This window comes from Mustelus asterias, chromosome 10 (genome assembly GCF_964213995.1).
Source record: "Mustelus asterias chromosome 10, sMusAst1.hap1.1, whole genome shotgun sequence".
NCBI classification, from domain to species: Eukaryota; Metazoa; Chordata; class Chondrichthyes; order Carcharhiniformes; family Triakidae; genus Mustelus; species Mustelus asterias.
Window position 1 is genome coordinate 104,053,165 of NC_135810.1, and position 15,737 is coordinate 104,068,901.

Here is a 15,737-nt window from a genome sequence, read left to right on the forward strand (position 1 = left end):
AGTGAAACAGTGAGTATATTTTGTATGGAACAACTGTCCATGTATGGATTGAGAAAGGGACATGATGGGGTGGTCAAATCAGCAGCAAATAAAGACTAACAAAGTACCGGGTTGCATTAGCAATGCGATAGGATACAACTGAAAGAGGTGGGGATGCTCCTGTCTAGGACATTGGTTGGACCAAAACACAGCAGGCGTTGTTGGTCCATGTCTTAGGATGGGTCGGATGCAAAGTCACACTCAGACCCAAAGCTAAATGTTATCAGGAAAGTTTGAGGAGGCTAGAGTTGGTCTCACTTGACATGACCTCTAAGTAGCCCACAACAGCTCTTCAGAATTACAAGAGAGAAGGTTAAAATTGCTCTGGGTAAATAAGGCACACTGACAAGATAGTTCAAAAATCAATGAACATAGCTTATCATTACAGAAATCGAGGGTAAATAGGAAATTCAGGTAGAACCATTTCACAAAAAGGACAAGGTACATCTGGAAAGAGTTACCAGGGAAATGATATCACAGCAAATAACATCAATGGGCGAAAGGTCAACTGGATGCATTTCTGCAGAAGGAGGGACTAATTGAGAAGACTGAGATTGAGCTATTTCATCATTTCCTGTTCTTAAAATACTTCATTCAAAAGTTTATTTATTGGCGTCACAAATAGGCTTACATTAACACTGCAATGAAGTTACTGTGAAAATCCCCTAGTCGCCACACTCCAGTGCCTGTTTGGGTACACTAAGGGAGAATTTAGCACGGCCAATGTACCTAACCAGCACGTCTTTCGACTGTGGGAGGAAACCGGAGCACCCGGAGGAAACCCACGCAGACACATGGAGAACGTGCAAACTCCGCACAGACAGTCACCCAAGCTGGGAATCGAACCCGAGTCTCTGGCGCTGTGAGGCGGCAGCACTAACCACTGTGTTGCTCCATATTCTATAATGTTCAATGTACATTTTTACCTCACCGGAAATAACTGGCACCTTTAATAATTATTTTTATTTTAATTACATTGAGTTTATTTAATAGAATCGGGTTAGGACAAAACAGTCAACATAATTAATAGAATCATAGAATCCCTACTGTGCAGAAGGAGGCCATTCGGCCCATCTGTCTGCACCAACCACAATCCCACCCAGGCCCTATCCCCATAACCCTTACTTATTTACCCTACTAACCTCCTGATGCGAAGGGGCAATTTAGCATGGCCAATCAACCTAACCCACACATCTTTGGACTGTGGGAGGAAACCGGAGCACCCGAAGGAAACCCACGCAGACACGGGGAGAATGTGCAAACGCCACACAGACAGTGACCCAAGCTGGGAATTGAACCTGGGTCCCTGGCGCTGTGAGGCAGCAGTGCTAACCACCGTGCCACCGTGCCACCCCACAATTGATGAAATGTTTGTGCGCAGCGTTTTTGTATGAAGTCGTAACTGTTTATGTTTCCTCCTCTAGGTCGCCCCAGTACGGGTGGTGAAAGATTGATTGGTTCACAGAAGCGAGATTCAGCGAGACGCCGATCGTCCGCCATTATTCCATTAAAAACCAACATGCTGGTGATCAGCGGAGGAGACGGGTATGAAGACTTCCGCCTTACCAACAGTAGTGAGACTGTCGGTCGTGACGATAGCACCAACCATCTGCTTCTGTGGCGTGTGTGAGAGACGTGTGAAGCCTGGTGTTGGCTACAAGACTACTGTTACTGTTTGTCTCCCGGTGTGCTTTGTCTAATGCTTGGGCATTTAGTCTCTGTGCGCATTGTTTGTTTTTTTTCTAACTGTACACGAGCAGGACCCTGAGTGAATGATCAGCAGTCTTAAGACATGTCTCCAGATTGTGAAATGCTCAGCCTGAGTTCTCTGCAATGCTTGTGATGCTATATTCTGTGTCGCACAGTGTGACGTGGATTATGAAATGGCTCATGGTCTTGGGGGCTTTAACTGAGCACGTGGAACAAGAGAGGAAAGCCCCCATCATCAGTGATAATTGTGGGTTCCCATTGATGAGAAAGAAGCCACTAAGTTTGGGGTCAAAAGATGATGCAATGTGTCACAGGAAGTTTCAACAAAGAAAAGGACAAGGGAGTTGTGGGAATAATATTTTGTACAGGACATCTTCAGTTATGGTCAGAGCTCTCTTCCCCTTTACCTCTTATCTGTTTGACCAAATGTTGAAAGGCTGACAATCCATTTTAGCAACAAATACGGGGAATCTTTATCAGTCCTTCAACCTGGTAGCAACGTGACTAAGTTTCAAGTAACCTCCAAGAGACAGTTTTCAATGAGATGTGTTCATCTGTGGGAACCTGTCTAGGACAATGTTGGTGGTTTGCATGGATATTGTGACAGTGGACTTCTGCTTTTTGTTGCTGTTTGAAATGAAGAGGCCTTTTGGCGACCAGAAGACCTCGCTCTAATGCCGCCGTATTTATACGAACCACACAATGGAACTCACCGTGACATGCGTGTATGTAATGACATGCCCAAGGCAGACATGTTTGTGAACATTCATTCTCAGTGAATCTGCATGAGAGGGAACTGTGTTTGTCGTCTTGTCACCTTCTCGGACGTGGCACAAGATGCCTTTCCATGTACTGTCACATTCATTCAGAGGACTGATGAATGGCATCATAAGTACCTCATTGTGTATCCACAGCTGTAGCGTTCCAGTGTGTGCTTGGGTGTGTTCGACTGTCTTTGGGGAATAGAGTTGGTTCGTACAGGAACCAGAGGGGGTATGTAAAATGACAATGTGCAATATGTGGCCATGATCGTGGAGGACCATTATTTGGTTAGAACATCCAACCAGAGGACTTTCGGGCATTTGCAGAAGCACCAGTTACTTAGTGCCACATCGTCCCGTTAGTCTGTCAAAGGCCGTAATCAGAGTTGGAGCTACCTTTTGGTCAGTCGTAGCCCGTTGGTCCTCCTGTACAGTATTTATGTTCATTTTAACTTAGTTACCTTTTACAGCACTTAATTTATGCATTTATCTTTTTGTTTTAAAAGGTATCTCTAGAGAAATTTGACAAAGTTTGTTTTACATTTTGTGATTTAACCTGGCTGTTCGCTCTGTGTAGTGGAGATTTTGATAATGCAAGGCCGAAGATCGGAACCTCAGTGAATGGAATGCAGTTTCTCCCAACTCTCCCCCTGGAGCTTCGATTTCTCCCCGTAACAATTCTGTAATAAAACAACAGTTATATTGTGAGATGCTTGGTGTTAAATCAACGCAGATACTCGTTGGGGATTCTGTTGCTATTGCTAATTGGGTTGATGAACAGGATACAACCAAAATATTATAAACATGCCCTTCTCTTTCCAGAGACTCACTGACCTGTTGTGAATTCCCCTCATTTTCAGTTTTTAATCTTCATAATTGGGCAGGATATTTGATGAAGGCTATTTTACTTATGAAAGTGAAAGCGGATTTTTTTGAATGACGTCAGGTGTCAAAGATAATGGGAATCCCAAGTTGAACGTAAGGTGTTACGAATGTTGACAAAGTGCTGTACCCAGGGCAGTGGAGACCGAGACTTTTGCCCAATATCTGGTTATCCTGTTCATTGACTGGGATCTAAAGCCTTTCAGGTGCATGGCATATCTGACGTTCGGATTACACTTCATGATTACCCCTTGAAAAAAACAAATTTCAAAATTTAGGATTAAACGCTGCGAATGATGACGGCTATTACCGGAATTTTACCGGCACGCCCACCCCGGAATCGCCCGAGTGAGGTCGGAAAATACCGGCCTATATTTCTGGTGTGACTCATACACCAAGGCTCCTGATCCTGCAGGGTGCAGAGGGTATTTAACCTCTTTTTTTTTTCTCCCCTCTCAACCTGTTTCAACCTGACATCTTCCGATTGTGAAGTCTGTTTTATTTTGGATCTCCCAAGAACAGCGCATACAGCATTTCCTCTGAAACGATTTTACCTGATCAAATACGCGAAGAACGGAAGGCCCAACACATCTTCTATTCTCTTTTATTTTTCTTTCTGAATGTTGTAGCGATGGTCAAGCAGTCAGTCAGAAATTCCGCCCTGCTCACCCCTTCCAGATACGGAAATGATTCTCGAACGATGAAAAGCGGCAGAGATAAGCATTGGATTAAATGTTAATTAGTGACTGCACTGGGACAGGACTCCTGCCTCTAGATTGGCTATTTTATATCTGAAAGGTGAAAATTAGGTTGTTAGATGTCAGATCAGCTGAGTTAAAATGGCGTCTGCAAAGTGTATTTGTGTTGTCACAATCTGTCCAGTGAAATTTTTTATTATCAACTGGCTTTGAGTGCAGTTGGAGCTGAACTCATCCAGGCAAGTGAAGAGTATTCTATTAGCAATCCTGATTTTTGCCTTGTAGATGGTGGACAGGCTTTGGGGAGTGAGGAGGTTAATTAATTGTTGCAGAGTTCCCAGTCTCCGACCTGACCTTGCAGCCACGGTATTTATATGGTTGGTCAAGTTCAGTTTCTGGTCAATGGTAATCTCCAGGATGGTGATCTAAGAAATATGTAATGCATAGGAAAAAGACCTGTTGACCCAGGAGTTAGGTATGTTGGCTATAGTGGATGTGATTCTCAGTGGCACTAATAGGCTATTTTGCACTACACATTCTGTATTGATGAACAGTCTCAGCTTTGCAATGATCTAAAATAGGGAACACAACTCTGGTCTCATCACCAGGATCGACTTGAGGTAAAACAGATTGAGACCATCTTGGATTTCATATGTTGAAGGCAAAAAAAACCGGAGCTTTAGTGTGGAATTAATCACTGTACATTAGCCAGCCAATTGAATATCAACAACCATACACCATGGAGAGTTTACCCAGTGGTTCCAATCAAACAGTTAAGAAATTGTACAGAACGCAACCTGGGGGAAGTGATGGCCTAGTGGTATTATCGCTAGACTATTATCCCAGAAACCCAGCTAATGTTCTGGGGACCCGGGTTCGAATCCCGCCACAGCAGATGGTGCAATTTGAATTCAATAAAAAATATCTGGAATTATTAAAAATCTACTGATGACCATGAAATCATTGCTGATTATTGGAAAACCCATCTGGTTCACTAAAGTCCTTTAGGGAAGGAAATCTGCTGTCCTTACCTGGTCTGGCCTACATGTGACTCCAAAGCCACAGCAATGTGGCTGACTCTCAACTGCCTTCGGGCAACTAGGGAGAGGCAATAAATGCTGGCCCAGCCAGCGATGCTTATGTCCCACAAATTATTTTTTTTTAAAACCTCTATTAGCTGCTTAACCTTTACTTCAAGTTTCTTACACCAGTGAAGCTATAGTTGCACAAGTTCTGATGATGCTGATGTTTCTTCCAGGATGTACAGAAGCTTGCAATTGGCCCGTGGTGATATCATGATTTTTTGCTGTCTGGACAATGCAGGGTTGGAGTGGAGGCTGGAAACAGCTCAATATACTTAACACTCCCAAAAGCAAAGGAAGCCGTATCTGTCTAAACTTCTGAAGTCACAGATTCTCAGGAGGCAGAATTATAGCTGCCTAGTAGGGCGGCGCGGTGGCACAGTGGTTAGCACTCCTACCTCACAGCGCCAGGGACCCGGGTTCAAATCCCGGCTTGGGTCACTGTCTGTGCGGAGTCTGCACATTCTCCCCGTGTCTGCGTGGGTTTCCTCTGGGTGCTCCGGTTTCCTCCCACAGTCTGAAAGACGTGCTGGTTAGGTGCATTGACCATGCTAAATTCTCCCGAACTTACCCGAACAGGCGCCAGAGTGTGGTGACTAGGGAATCTTCACAGTAACTTCATTGCAGTGTTAACGTAAGCCTACTTGTGACACTAATAAATAAAAAAAATAGTATAAGCAATGAATTCTAAGTGCCTAGACTAATGTTGGATGTAAAGTTAAATGGAGTAACACGATTCAGGGGGAAGAGGTTTATATTGTAATAAAATCCAGAATAATGATCTCACCAGCAAGAAGTTTAGTTTCAGTTTAATTGCTTTTTTTTAATGTCGTATCGAAAGGATGAGAGAAAGAATTGCTGATCAGAGAGCGGTTTGTAATGTGTAAGTGGGGAAATGCTGAGAGACCAGTAAGCTCAGAAGGCCCATAGATGTACTTCAGTGTTTAGTGGCCTCCATCAGAATAAATAAATGAGCTAATTGAAACTTGTTTAGAGACGATTGCTGGAATATTACCGCTTCGCCCGTCCCAGAATCGGGGAGGGGGGCAAAGGCGCACAGAACCGCATCCTTCATTGGCCTTGGGCGGGTGAGGCGGTAGAATTCCGGGTCGATATATCACTTCCGACTTCCATCTCTGCGAGTTTTACATTTGTACGTTCCTCTAAGGCGATTTCCACCAAGAGGGGGAAAGGCAGGACTTGTTTCTGAACTGCTGTGTTCATAGCTTTGAATGTTTTGTACTGAGTGTGGGTAAAATAGAAAACTGGTTGATTGAAATCATGCGTGGGGAAATGAATGATAGTCAGCTAGTCTGAAAACTCCAGATCAGCTGACATTGCTGTTCATTTTTTGGCCACCGAGTCTCAGGAAAGGCAGGGGAACAGTGTAGATTTGCCAGAAAGGACACCAGGGTCTAAAGCTTTCAGGATCTGTTGCACGAGCTTGATTTTCATTCCCTTTGAGTTTAGAAAATTAAAGGGTGATCCGATCAGGCTATTTAGAATAATAAGCAGATTTGATTGGGAAACCTTTCCTTTAGATGAAGGAATCTAGCATCATCTGAAAGTAGAACCAAGCCATTTAGGAGTAAAATCTAGACCTTCCTTTATACACAAGGGGTAAAGGAAATGTGGCACAGTAGTTCGCACTGCTGCCTCACAGCGCCAGGGACCCGGGTTCGATTCCCGGCTTGTGCGACTATCTGTGCGGAGTCTGCACGTTCTCCCCGTGTCTGCATGGGTTTCCTCCGGGTGCTTCGGTTTCCTCCCACAGTCCAAAGATGTGCGGGTTAGGTTGATTGACATGAAAAATTGCCCCTTAGTGTCGGGGGGATTAAGAGGATAAATATGTGGGCTTATGGGGATGGGATTGTTGTCGGTGCAGACTCAATGGACCATATGGTCTCCTTCAGCACTGTAGATTCTATGATATTCTATGAGACTCCTCCCCCCCCCCCACAAAAGATTGTCAATGCCAAGTCGATTGAAATTTTTAAGACTAAGTTTAGTAGATTTTTGTTTGGATATCGAGGGAAATGGAGCCAATGCTGATAGGCGTGTTTCCCAATTATTTGTACATCTACCGGAGAGAGCTGTTTAATTTTAGGCTTTGGAATGAGTCCTGAAACAGGCCCAGAGATAGAGTGAATTACACTAGTCACAAATAAACTGAAAGATATGAGATAGGAATTGGTACGTGTAGTTACAAAGAACACCCTGCACCATCTTTTGAACCAGGATAAGGATCAACAGACAAGAATTAATTGAGGGCAGAGAAATCAAACTAGTCCAGTAACGTTGATGATTACACAGCTCAGAACAAAGATGAGCACTTCAAAGATTACATTAAAAAATATAATTGAAATATAATGGTCGGAAATCTTGCCAGCGGCTGGGATTCTCAGGTCCTGCTGCAGTGAATGGAAATTCGGCCGAGCGCCGGATTCTCTGTTCTCGCTGGCAACGGGGGGGTACGAGACCAGCAAAATCCGACCGGTGGCTATTAAAGACATCAGGAGAATTTTAACTCCCAGGCCAGAAGGAGGCCCAGTGAGCAGCCCATCATCATCCAGTTCAGGAAAGATATATTACATTTGCAGAGTATTCGGTGTATATTCACCTGAATCATACCAGCGCCTCAAACTAAATTATGGCTGGAAGTGACTTCCAGGCTGTGTAATTCAGGCAGCTTGCAGGAAGTTAGCCAACGTGGGATAGTTACGAAGGGAGAGATAATACCAGTGCACAATGGTTTGGGAATGGGTGGGTGTTGGGGCTAAGGGAGGCCAACGTTTTCCTCTTATACTCGCTCCACTAAGGAGGAAACACATTAACCTGGAGTGGCCTCTTTGCCTGATGATCAACTAGGAAAGCCGCTCCTTTGCACTAAAGTGTGATGCTGGTGTTGGACTGGGGTGGGCTCAGTAAGAAGTCTCACAACACCAGGTTAAAGTCCAACGCGTTTATTTGGAATCACGAGCTTTTGGAGCGCTGCTCCTTCCTCAGGTGAGTCTCGTCACTCACCTGATGAAGGAGCAGCGCTCTGAAAGCTTGTGATTCCAAATAAACCCGCTGGACTTTAACCTGGTGTTGTGAGACTTCTTACAACGCTAAAGTGGCGGTGGGGTCCCAAAGGCATCATCGAGAACTCCTCTGAACATCTAAAGACGGACTCTCACTGCCTTTGGTGTCCCCACATTTAGAAGGAACACTTGGCTTTAGAAGATGCTGGGATCTCAGCACGCGATGACTCCATGCCTGGAATGAATGCTGTGTCTTTTGTGAATATCATCAATTTTTTGTTGCTTGCTCACTGTGTCTTTATCAATACAGATTTGCTTTTTAAAAAAATACTCCTGTCATGCACGCCATGTGTTAAAGATTCAATTTTTCTAAGTGCCACACACCTTCACGAATGTTGCTACTAAAAATGACCTGAAAACCTTTATATTAAAGACATATAAAAAAAAACCACTCAAAAGTAAAGAGTAACTGCAGACAGCGTTTCCTTGGATTTTACTTATGGATAGCAGATTTCAAACAAGCTGAAACTGCAGGCAGGTTAAGTTCATGGTTTGCCCGGGAATTGCCTGTTTTGAAAGTTTCTACAACTCGTGCTGCCAAATAAACCTGTTGGACTTTAACCTGGTGTTGTGAGACTTCTTACTGTGCCCACCCCAGTCCAACGCCGGCATCTCCACATCGAGATTCGACATGAGCCGTCGCAGTGGACAACTTACCTGTCCCAGTACAAACATTGTCAATGTTGGAGAAACTCAGCAGGTCCGACAGCATCTGTGGAGAGAGAATAGAGCCAATGTTTTGAGTCTGGATGAGACTTCGTCAGAGTGCACAAAATGTCGGCTCTAATTCTCTCTCCACAGATGCTGTCGGACCTGCTGAGTTTCTCCAACATTTTCTGTTTTTGTTTCAGATTCCAGCATCCGCAGCATTTTGCTTTTACAAACTTTGTCAATGTCTTCTATCATTAGTCGTTCACCCAGCATGATTACTTGGATTGGTTACTGGCTGATATCCTAAGATTCCAGAGAGCTGGCTTGCAAAGTATTGTACTGTGCGGCAATGCCTTTTCACAACCAAGAGACGCGTCAAATATAACTCATGGCGCATGGGACGTGATAAGTAAACACCGTCAAGGCATCAATCTTCTGCAAAAAAAGTTCCCTTTTATTTTTGGATACCCCACGTTCTAACATTTTCACAAACTGTAAGCCAATTGGAAAGGATAGTGATATCTTTCATCGTGTCAGTTTGACATGAGGGGATTGCTTTGTTACTGTGGGTATGCACTGAAAAGTCACTTGTACCTGAGCTCAAGAGCTAGCAGTGAAGTAAGGAAGACACGAAATAGAACTATATGCAGAGAGAAAAAAAGCAACAGTTTGTTTCTTTCATTGCAAATTGCCTGGCAATGGGAGACGCCACCTTTGTGTATTGTAAATAATGGTATATATTTCCTCTTATGTACATACTGTACTGTCTTTAATTGTTGATATGGATTTAATGGCATATTTTTATATACTTGTGTAAGCATCACTGGTGCGACTATTGTGCCAGGGCATTTAAATTATAACTACTACAGTACTTGGAAAGCTTTTATCCTGAAAGTCAAGTGAGTTTGTCATGTTTATCACGTAATGCTGTTATGTTTTGTCACTGTGGGATCTTTGTAATTAAAGTTCACTGGTGCCAGCTATTAACATTGTGCATCAATGTCTTTTCTTTCCATTGACTCGCTTGGGGGAAAAAACATATTTTTAAGGAGGACCATTTCAGGATGAAATGTTCAGAGATTTCTTTTACAGACTTGGGCACATTGATGTTTAAGAATGCGTGATGTTATGTATGCCTGTTCTCTGCCTCAAACTGAAACTATTTGCCTGAAACTCTATCCTCTACCGTGTTCCCTTTAAGATTCTCCCTGCCGCCAGTTATTATGTTGCCTTGCCACTGGGAGAGTAGAGCAGTCTGCATAGAGTCATAGAGGTTTACAGCATGGAAACAGGCCCTTCGGTCCAACTTGTCCATGCCGCCCCTTTTTTTTAACCACTAAGCTAGTCCCAATTGCCTGCATTTGGCTCAAATCCCTCTATACCCATCTTACCCATGTAACTGTCTAAATGCTTTTTAAAAGACAAAATTGTATCCGCCTTTACTACTACCTCTGGCAGCTTGTTCCAGACACTCACCACCCTCTTGTGTGGAAAAATTGCCCTTCTGGACCCTTTTGTATCTCCCCGCTCTCACCTTAAACCTGTGTCCTCTGGTTTTAGACTCCCCTACCTTTGGGAAAAGATGTTGACTATCTCACTGATCTATGCCCCTCATTATTTTATAGATCTCTATAAGATCATCCCCTAAGCCTCTTACACTTCAGGGAAAAAAGTCCCAGTCCACCCAGACTATCTTATAACTCAAACCACCAAGTCCCGGTAGCATCCTAGTAAATCTTTTCTGCACTAGAGACTTTCTTTACGGATCCAACAACTCAACTCCTGCACTTAAAATCCGATTGCGATTTAAGAGAAAAGCAGTGAAAAACGCAGTAGGCGATCTTACCTAGAAAATTCGAAGTGCGGAAAGAGCGTGAAAATGGAAGAGAATCGTGCCTTTTTTTGAGGAACAAATGAAGCGAGACCTGTTTCCCGCCAGCAGGGGGAGGAGGCCTAAGCTCGCCGAAAGCTGGGTGCCATTGCACATGTGCAGATCTCCACATTCTGTGGCCAATTCCACCACCACCACCCCCTTCCATTGCATGGACTGATTCACCCCCCCGCCCTTGAATTGGCCTCCGATCCCCCCACGTCTGCATGGGCTGGTCGATCATCCACACCCCCCTCCCCCTCCAGCACGGACCAAGTTGCAGAGTGCACAGTGTTTCCCACCACATCCCCCCCCCCTCCCCCACCCCGCAATCCCAGTTGCAGAGTGTGCAACTCCTCTGAAGGGAAGGACTGCTCACTGAGACGTTACTTTTTAGGTACCATATGCCTCTTGCCTGTCGCGTTACCTCCATTACATCAGTGACTACATTTCAAAAATTAGAACTAGTCTTGGTTCATATGTTTCTGGCTCTCTTCCCGCCCCAGCGGTGCACAAGGCAGACTCAGTGCGGCACGGAAGCACAGTGGTTAGCACTGCTGCTTCACAGCTCCAGGGACCTGTGTTCGATTCCCGGCTTGGGTCACTGTCTGTGTGGAGTTTGCACATTCTCCTCGTGTCTGCGTGGGTTTCTTCCGGGTGCTCAGGTTTCCTCCCACAGTCCAAAGATGTGCAGGTTAGGTTGATTGGCCATGCTAAAAATTGCCCTTAGTGTCCTGAAATGCGTAGGTTAGAGGGATTAGTGGGTAAATATGTAGGAATATGGGGGTAGGGCCTGGGTGGGATTGTGGTCAGTGCAGACTCGATGGGCCGAATGGCCTCTTTCTGTACTGTAGGGTTTCTATGATTCTTATCTGATTCTTTAACATGGTTTTACCTAGAACAGGTCACAAGTCAGTTGCCACAAGCTTATATCTTGAGGGGGCTTCATTCCACACCAGGCTGACCAGGAGTCTCTCCCACTCTTACCACCAGCCATTGGTGCATTTGGAAGGATTTGCAGGTTGACACAATCTTTTTGACCGCGTCATGGACACACCTTCCTTGGCCATTGAGTCCCAGGGTGGGACTCAAACCCAGAGCTCTTGGCTCAGACAGAGGCAGGGACTCTACCTACTGTGCCACAAGATTTCATGGCTTTTATAGCACTGCAGTTGACATCATCTAAAACCAGATTCTCTCCAAACAATAAAAGACCACATTTCACTTATTTATTAGTGTGACTTTCATAGAATCCTACAGTGCAGAAGGAGGCCATTCGGCCCATCGAGGCTCCACCGACCACAATCCCATCCAGGCCCTATCCCTGTAACCCCACATATTTACCCTGCTAATCCCCCTGACACTAAGGGACAATTTAACATGGCCAATCAACTGCACATCTTTGGCGTGTGGGAGGAAACTAGAGCACCTGGAGAAAACCCATAGAGACATGGGGAGAATGTGCAAACTCCACACAGACAGTCATTTAAAGCCGGAATTGAACTCAAGTCCCTGACGCTGGGAGACAGCAGTGCTAACCACTGTGCCACCGTGCCGCCCCACTTTGTGCCGTTCCCGTTAAGTGGTTTACTATGCTGCCTTCTGAATCCTTGGCAACATATCGTAATTGAGGTCAATGGCTTATCTTGTGCTGCATAACGTTTCTTTTGAAATAACAATTAATTTAAAAGGATGCAGCTTACTTTAACACAAAGTGGTGTGGGAACTCAAATACTGTGGCAGGAGTGATAGCCTTGAAACATCACAGGGTTTTAAATCCACAAACACGACATCATGTGTCACAGCGAACACTTCACTGAGTCAACCATCCTGTCTTCCCAGTTGTTCAGTCTGTTTAAGGTGATAAAGACCTGATTATACATAGAAAAATAGTTATGTATCGCTCAGACAGATTGGCTCACTTTTGGAGATAGGAAAAGTCAAGATATCGTATTATCTACTTGTGGTCTCCACTCCCATCAGGACCCAGTATTCAGGAAACAGTTTCAGCAAGCCTCCTCCATCGACTCTTGCACTTAGAGTTTCATTGTTGCCAATGCGCAAAACCTTCTTCCTCCTGTAGAGGGCAGCAGTTCTTGGCAGAGGCATTTGTGAGGAGTGAAGGAAAACCAATTCCATTACATCCCATCCACAACACAACTCCCATCAAGGGGACAATTGTGTGCAACAGCCGGAACAGGCTGGATGGGCCGAATCACCTTACCCTAAGCTGTACAGTCCTAGATAGGAATACTGATCATCATTGGCATCTGGTTAGCAAAGGTTTGTGAAGGTTCAGTGAATGTTTCAAGGAAAAGGGAGCAGAAGGCAGGAAGGACAATGAACTTAAGAGAAAACAGAAAGTACAAGTTGAGGTTTGGTGGGTGTGTAATTTGAACTGGGTTATTTCAGATCAATGACAACATTCTGCGTGAGCTGTCATCAGTCAGTGGGATAACGGGAAAGACTGACTGTCAATTTTACTGCTAAAATGGCCTATCTTCAATGTTACAACAAATATACCCACTACTAGGTGAGTCTTTTGTTTTAAAGTAAAATTAAAGTTTATTTATTAGTGTCACAAGTGGGCTTACATTAACACTGCAATGAGGTTACTGTGAAAATCCCCTAGTCGCCACACTTCGGTGCCTGTTCGGGACAATGCACCCTAACCAGCACGTCTTTCGGACTGTGGCAGGAAACCGGAGCACCCGGAGGAAACCCACGCAGACACGGGGAGAACCCGCAAACTCCACGCAGACAGTGACCCAAGCCAGGAGTCAAACCTGGGACCCTGGCGCTGTGAGGCAGCAGTGCTAACCACTGTGCCACCATGCCACCCATACGTGCCTGAACATCAAATGGTAAGTAGCCCACCCTCTTCCTTTGATACGATTGTAATTCCATCCCAACCAATGTGGTGAGTAAATTATTAAAGATACAGGAACGGCTCAGTGTAAGCTTCCTCACTATTAATCAATGCTTTATTTTCCCACTTCCTTTTTCCAACCAGTCATGTTTTTGGGTGGTATTTAATTTTGGCAAATTATTCCTCTTGCTAACACCAGTGAGACTCCACCCCATGGGCTGCTTCCTCTGAGGGCTGATCAGTGCGTGCAGATTCCATGCAGTGGGAGAGCAGAATGGACTTTGGAGCAAAGTTATCAAGTTGATTTACACAGTGGTCAATGAGTTCTGATAAAGTCAGAATATTTCTGCATGAGATATAATTAAAATGTAAGCAAGTGTCAGCATGAAGCGGTGGAGGAATTTAAGCTTTACGGATTACTCTGCGTCCTTGTTGGCTTCTGGTTTCCGGATGTTGTTAAAAATCACACGCAAAGCTTGGAAAGATCAGGAAGCCTTTGGGTGGAATTTTCCAGCTGCGCTCGCCCCAAAACCAGAAACTTCCAACTGAGGTCAACGGACCTTTCCATGGCCCACCCCCTCCCGCTACGATTCCTGTGACGGGCAGAACAGGAAAATCCACCCCTTTATGATGAATTTTGCCTTGCTGTCTGGTGCAATGGAAGGACTGGATTAAACTGGTTCTGTGCACAGCACATCAGACTCCAGTGCAGCTGTGAAATCTGGCCCCTTGGAACACAACACATTAGTTCCTAACGATCAATGTCTAGTGCTCCTTTGCCTCTAAAAATCAGCAGGGATGACGCTAGGCCTAGTCACTGCAATAACAAAAACCCTTTCATTGTCAACCTTACTGATGGTTCAGTTATTTGAAGTTGTTAAATCAGATTGAATGTCAAAGAATTTGCCAGACAAAATTTTCAGTATTTATGATGGGGAATTAATTTTCCTTTTCCAGCATTTTGTAACACATTATAAGTCTTGTACTGCTGTACGCTACCACCTGAGGGCAACAGTAGATCACTTAATGACTATTATTTATTACATATACTATTGCACAGAAATAGGCCGATCCATGTTTATGCTCCACATCATGCCCCTCCCACCCTACTTTTCACCTAACCCCATCTGTATACCCTTCTACTCCCTTCTTTGTCATGTACTTATGTACTACTCGTCTTAATTACTCCCATGTGGTGGCAGGTTCCACATTGTAACCACTCTCCAGATAAAGAGCTTTCTCCTGGATTCCCGATTGGATTTATTCGTGGCCCGTGATCATCATATTTTTGGTCCCTGGTTTTGGAATTCCTGCAAGTGACAACGCCTTCTGTACTTTTGCCTTATCAAACCTTTTTGCGATCTGAAAGATCTCTGTTAGGCCATCCTTCAGTCTTGTCTGAAGAGAAAGTTGATCCAATCTTTTCTAATGGCTACAATCTCCCAGTTATTTTATTATCCTTGTAAATCTTTTCTGTACTTTCTCCAATGGCTCTACATCTTTTTTATAATACAGAGAACTAACTGTACACTGTACACGACTGTGTGGTCTCAGCAAGGTTCTAGACAAGTTTAACATAACTTTCCTGTTTTTCAATTCCACTCCTTTAACACGAGGGAAGTGCAGGCTTCTGTTTCTGTCCTATATAATTACCTCCACATGAACATTGAAACAATCACCCTGTGTATGAATCCCACAAAATCCTCAAGCAATTTCTTGCCTTGCTAGTTCATGTGGGCGGCATGGTGGCACAGTGGTTAACACTGCTGCCTCACAGCGCCAAAGACCCAATTCCAGTCTTTGGGTGACTGTGTGGAAAACCATAGAAACCCTACAGTGCAGAAGGAGGCCATTCGGCCCATCGTGTCGATGTGCACTGACCACAATCCCACCCAGGCCCTACCCCCATATCCTTACATATTTACCCGCTAATCCCTCTAGCCCACACATCTCAGGACGCTAAGGGGCAATTTTAGCATGGCCAATCAACCTAACCCGTACATCTTTGGACTGTGGGAGGAAACCTGAGCACCCGGAGGAAACCCACGCAGACACGAGGAGAATGTGCAAACTCCACACAGACAGTGACCCA

General features: G+C 44.6%; 1 protein-coding gene across 1 annotated transcript in view; it reads left to right on the plus strand.

The window, feature by feature from the left end:
• Positions 1–9,885, plus strand: part of arhgef17 (Rho guanine nucleotide exchange factor (GEF) 17) — a 464,629-nt gene extending 454,744 nt beyond the window's left edge. Inside the window, exon 21 of the mRNA XM_078221461.1 lies at positions 1,464–9,885. Coding sequence (XP_078077587.1) covers positions 1,464–1,669 — 206 coding nt within the window. The 3' untranslated portion in view covers positions 1,670–9,885. The remainder of the gene's footprint in view (positions 1–1,463) is intronic.
• Positions 9,886–15,737: the final 5,852 nt, after the last annotated feature.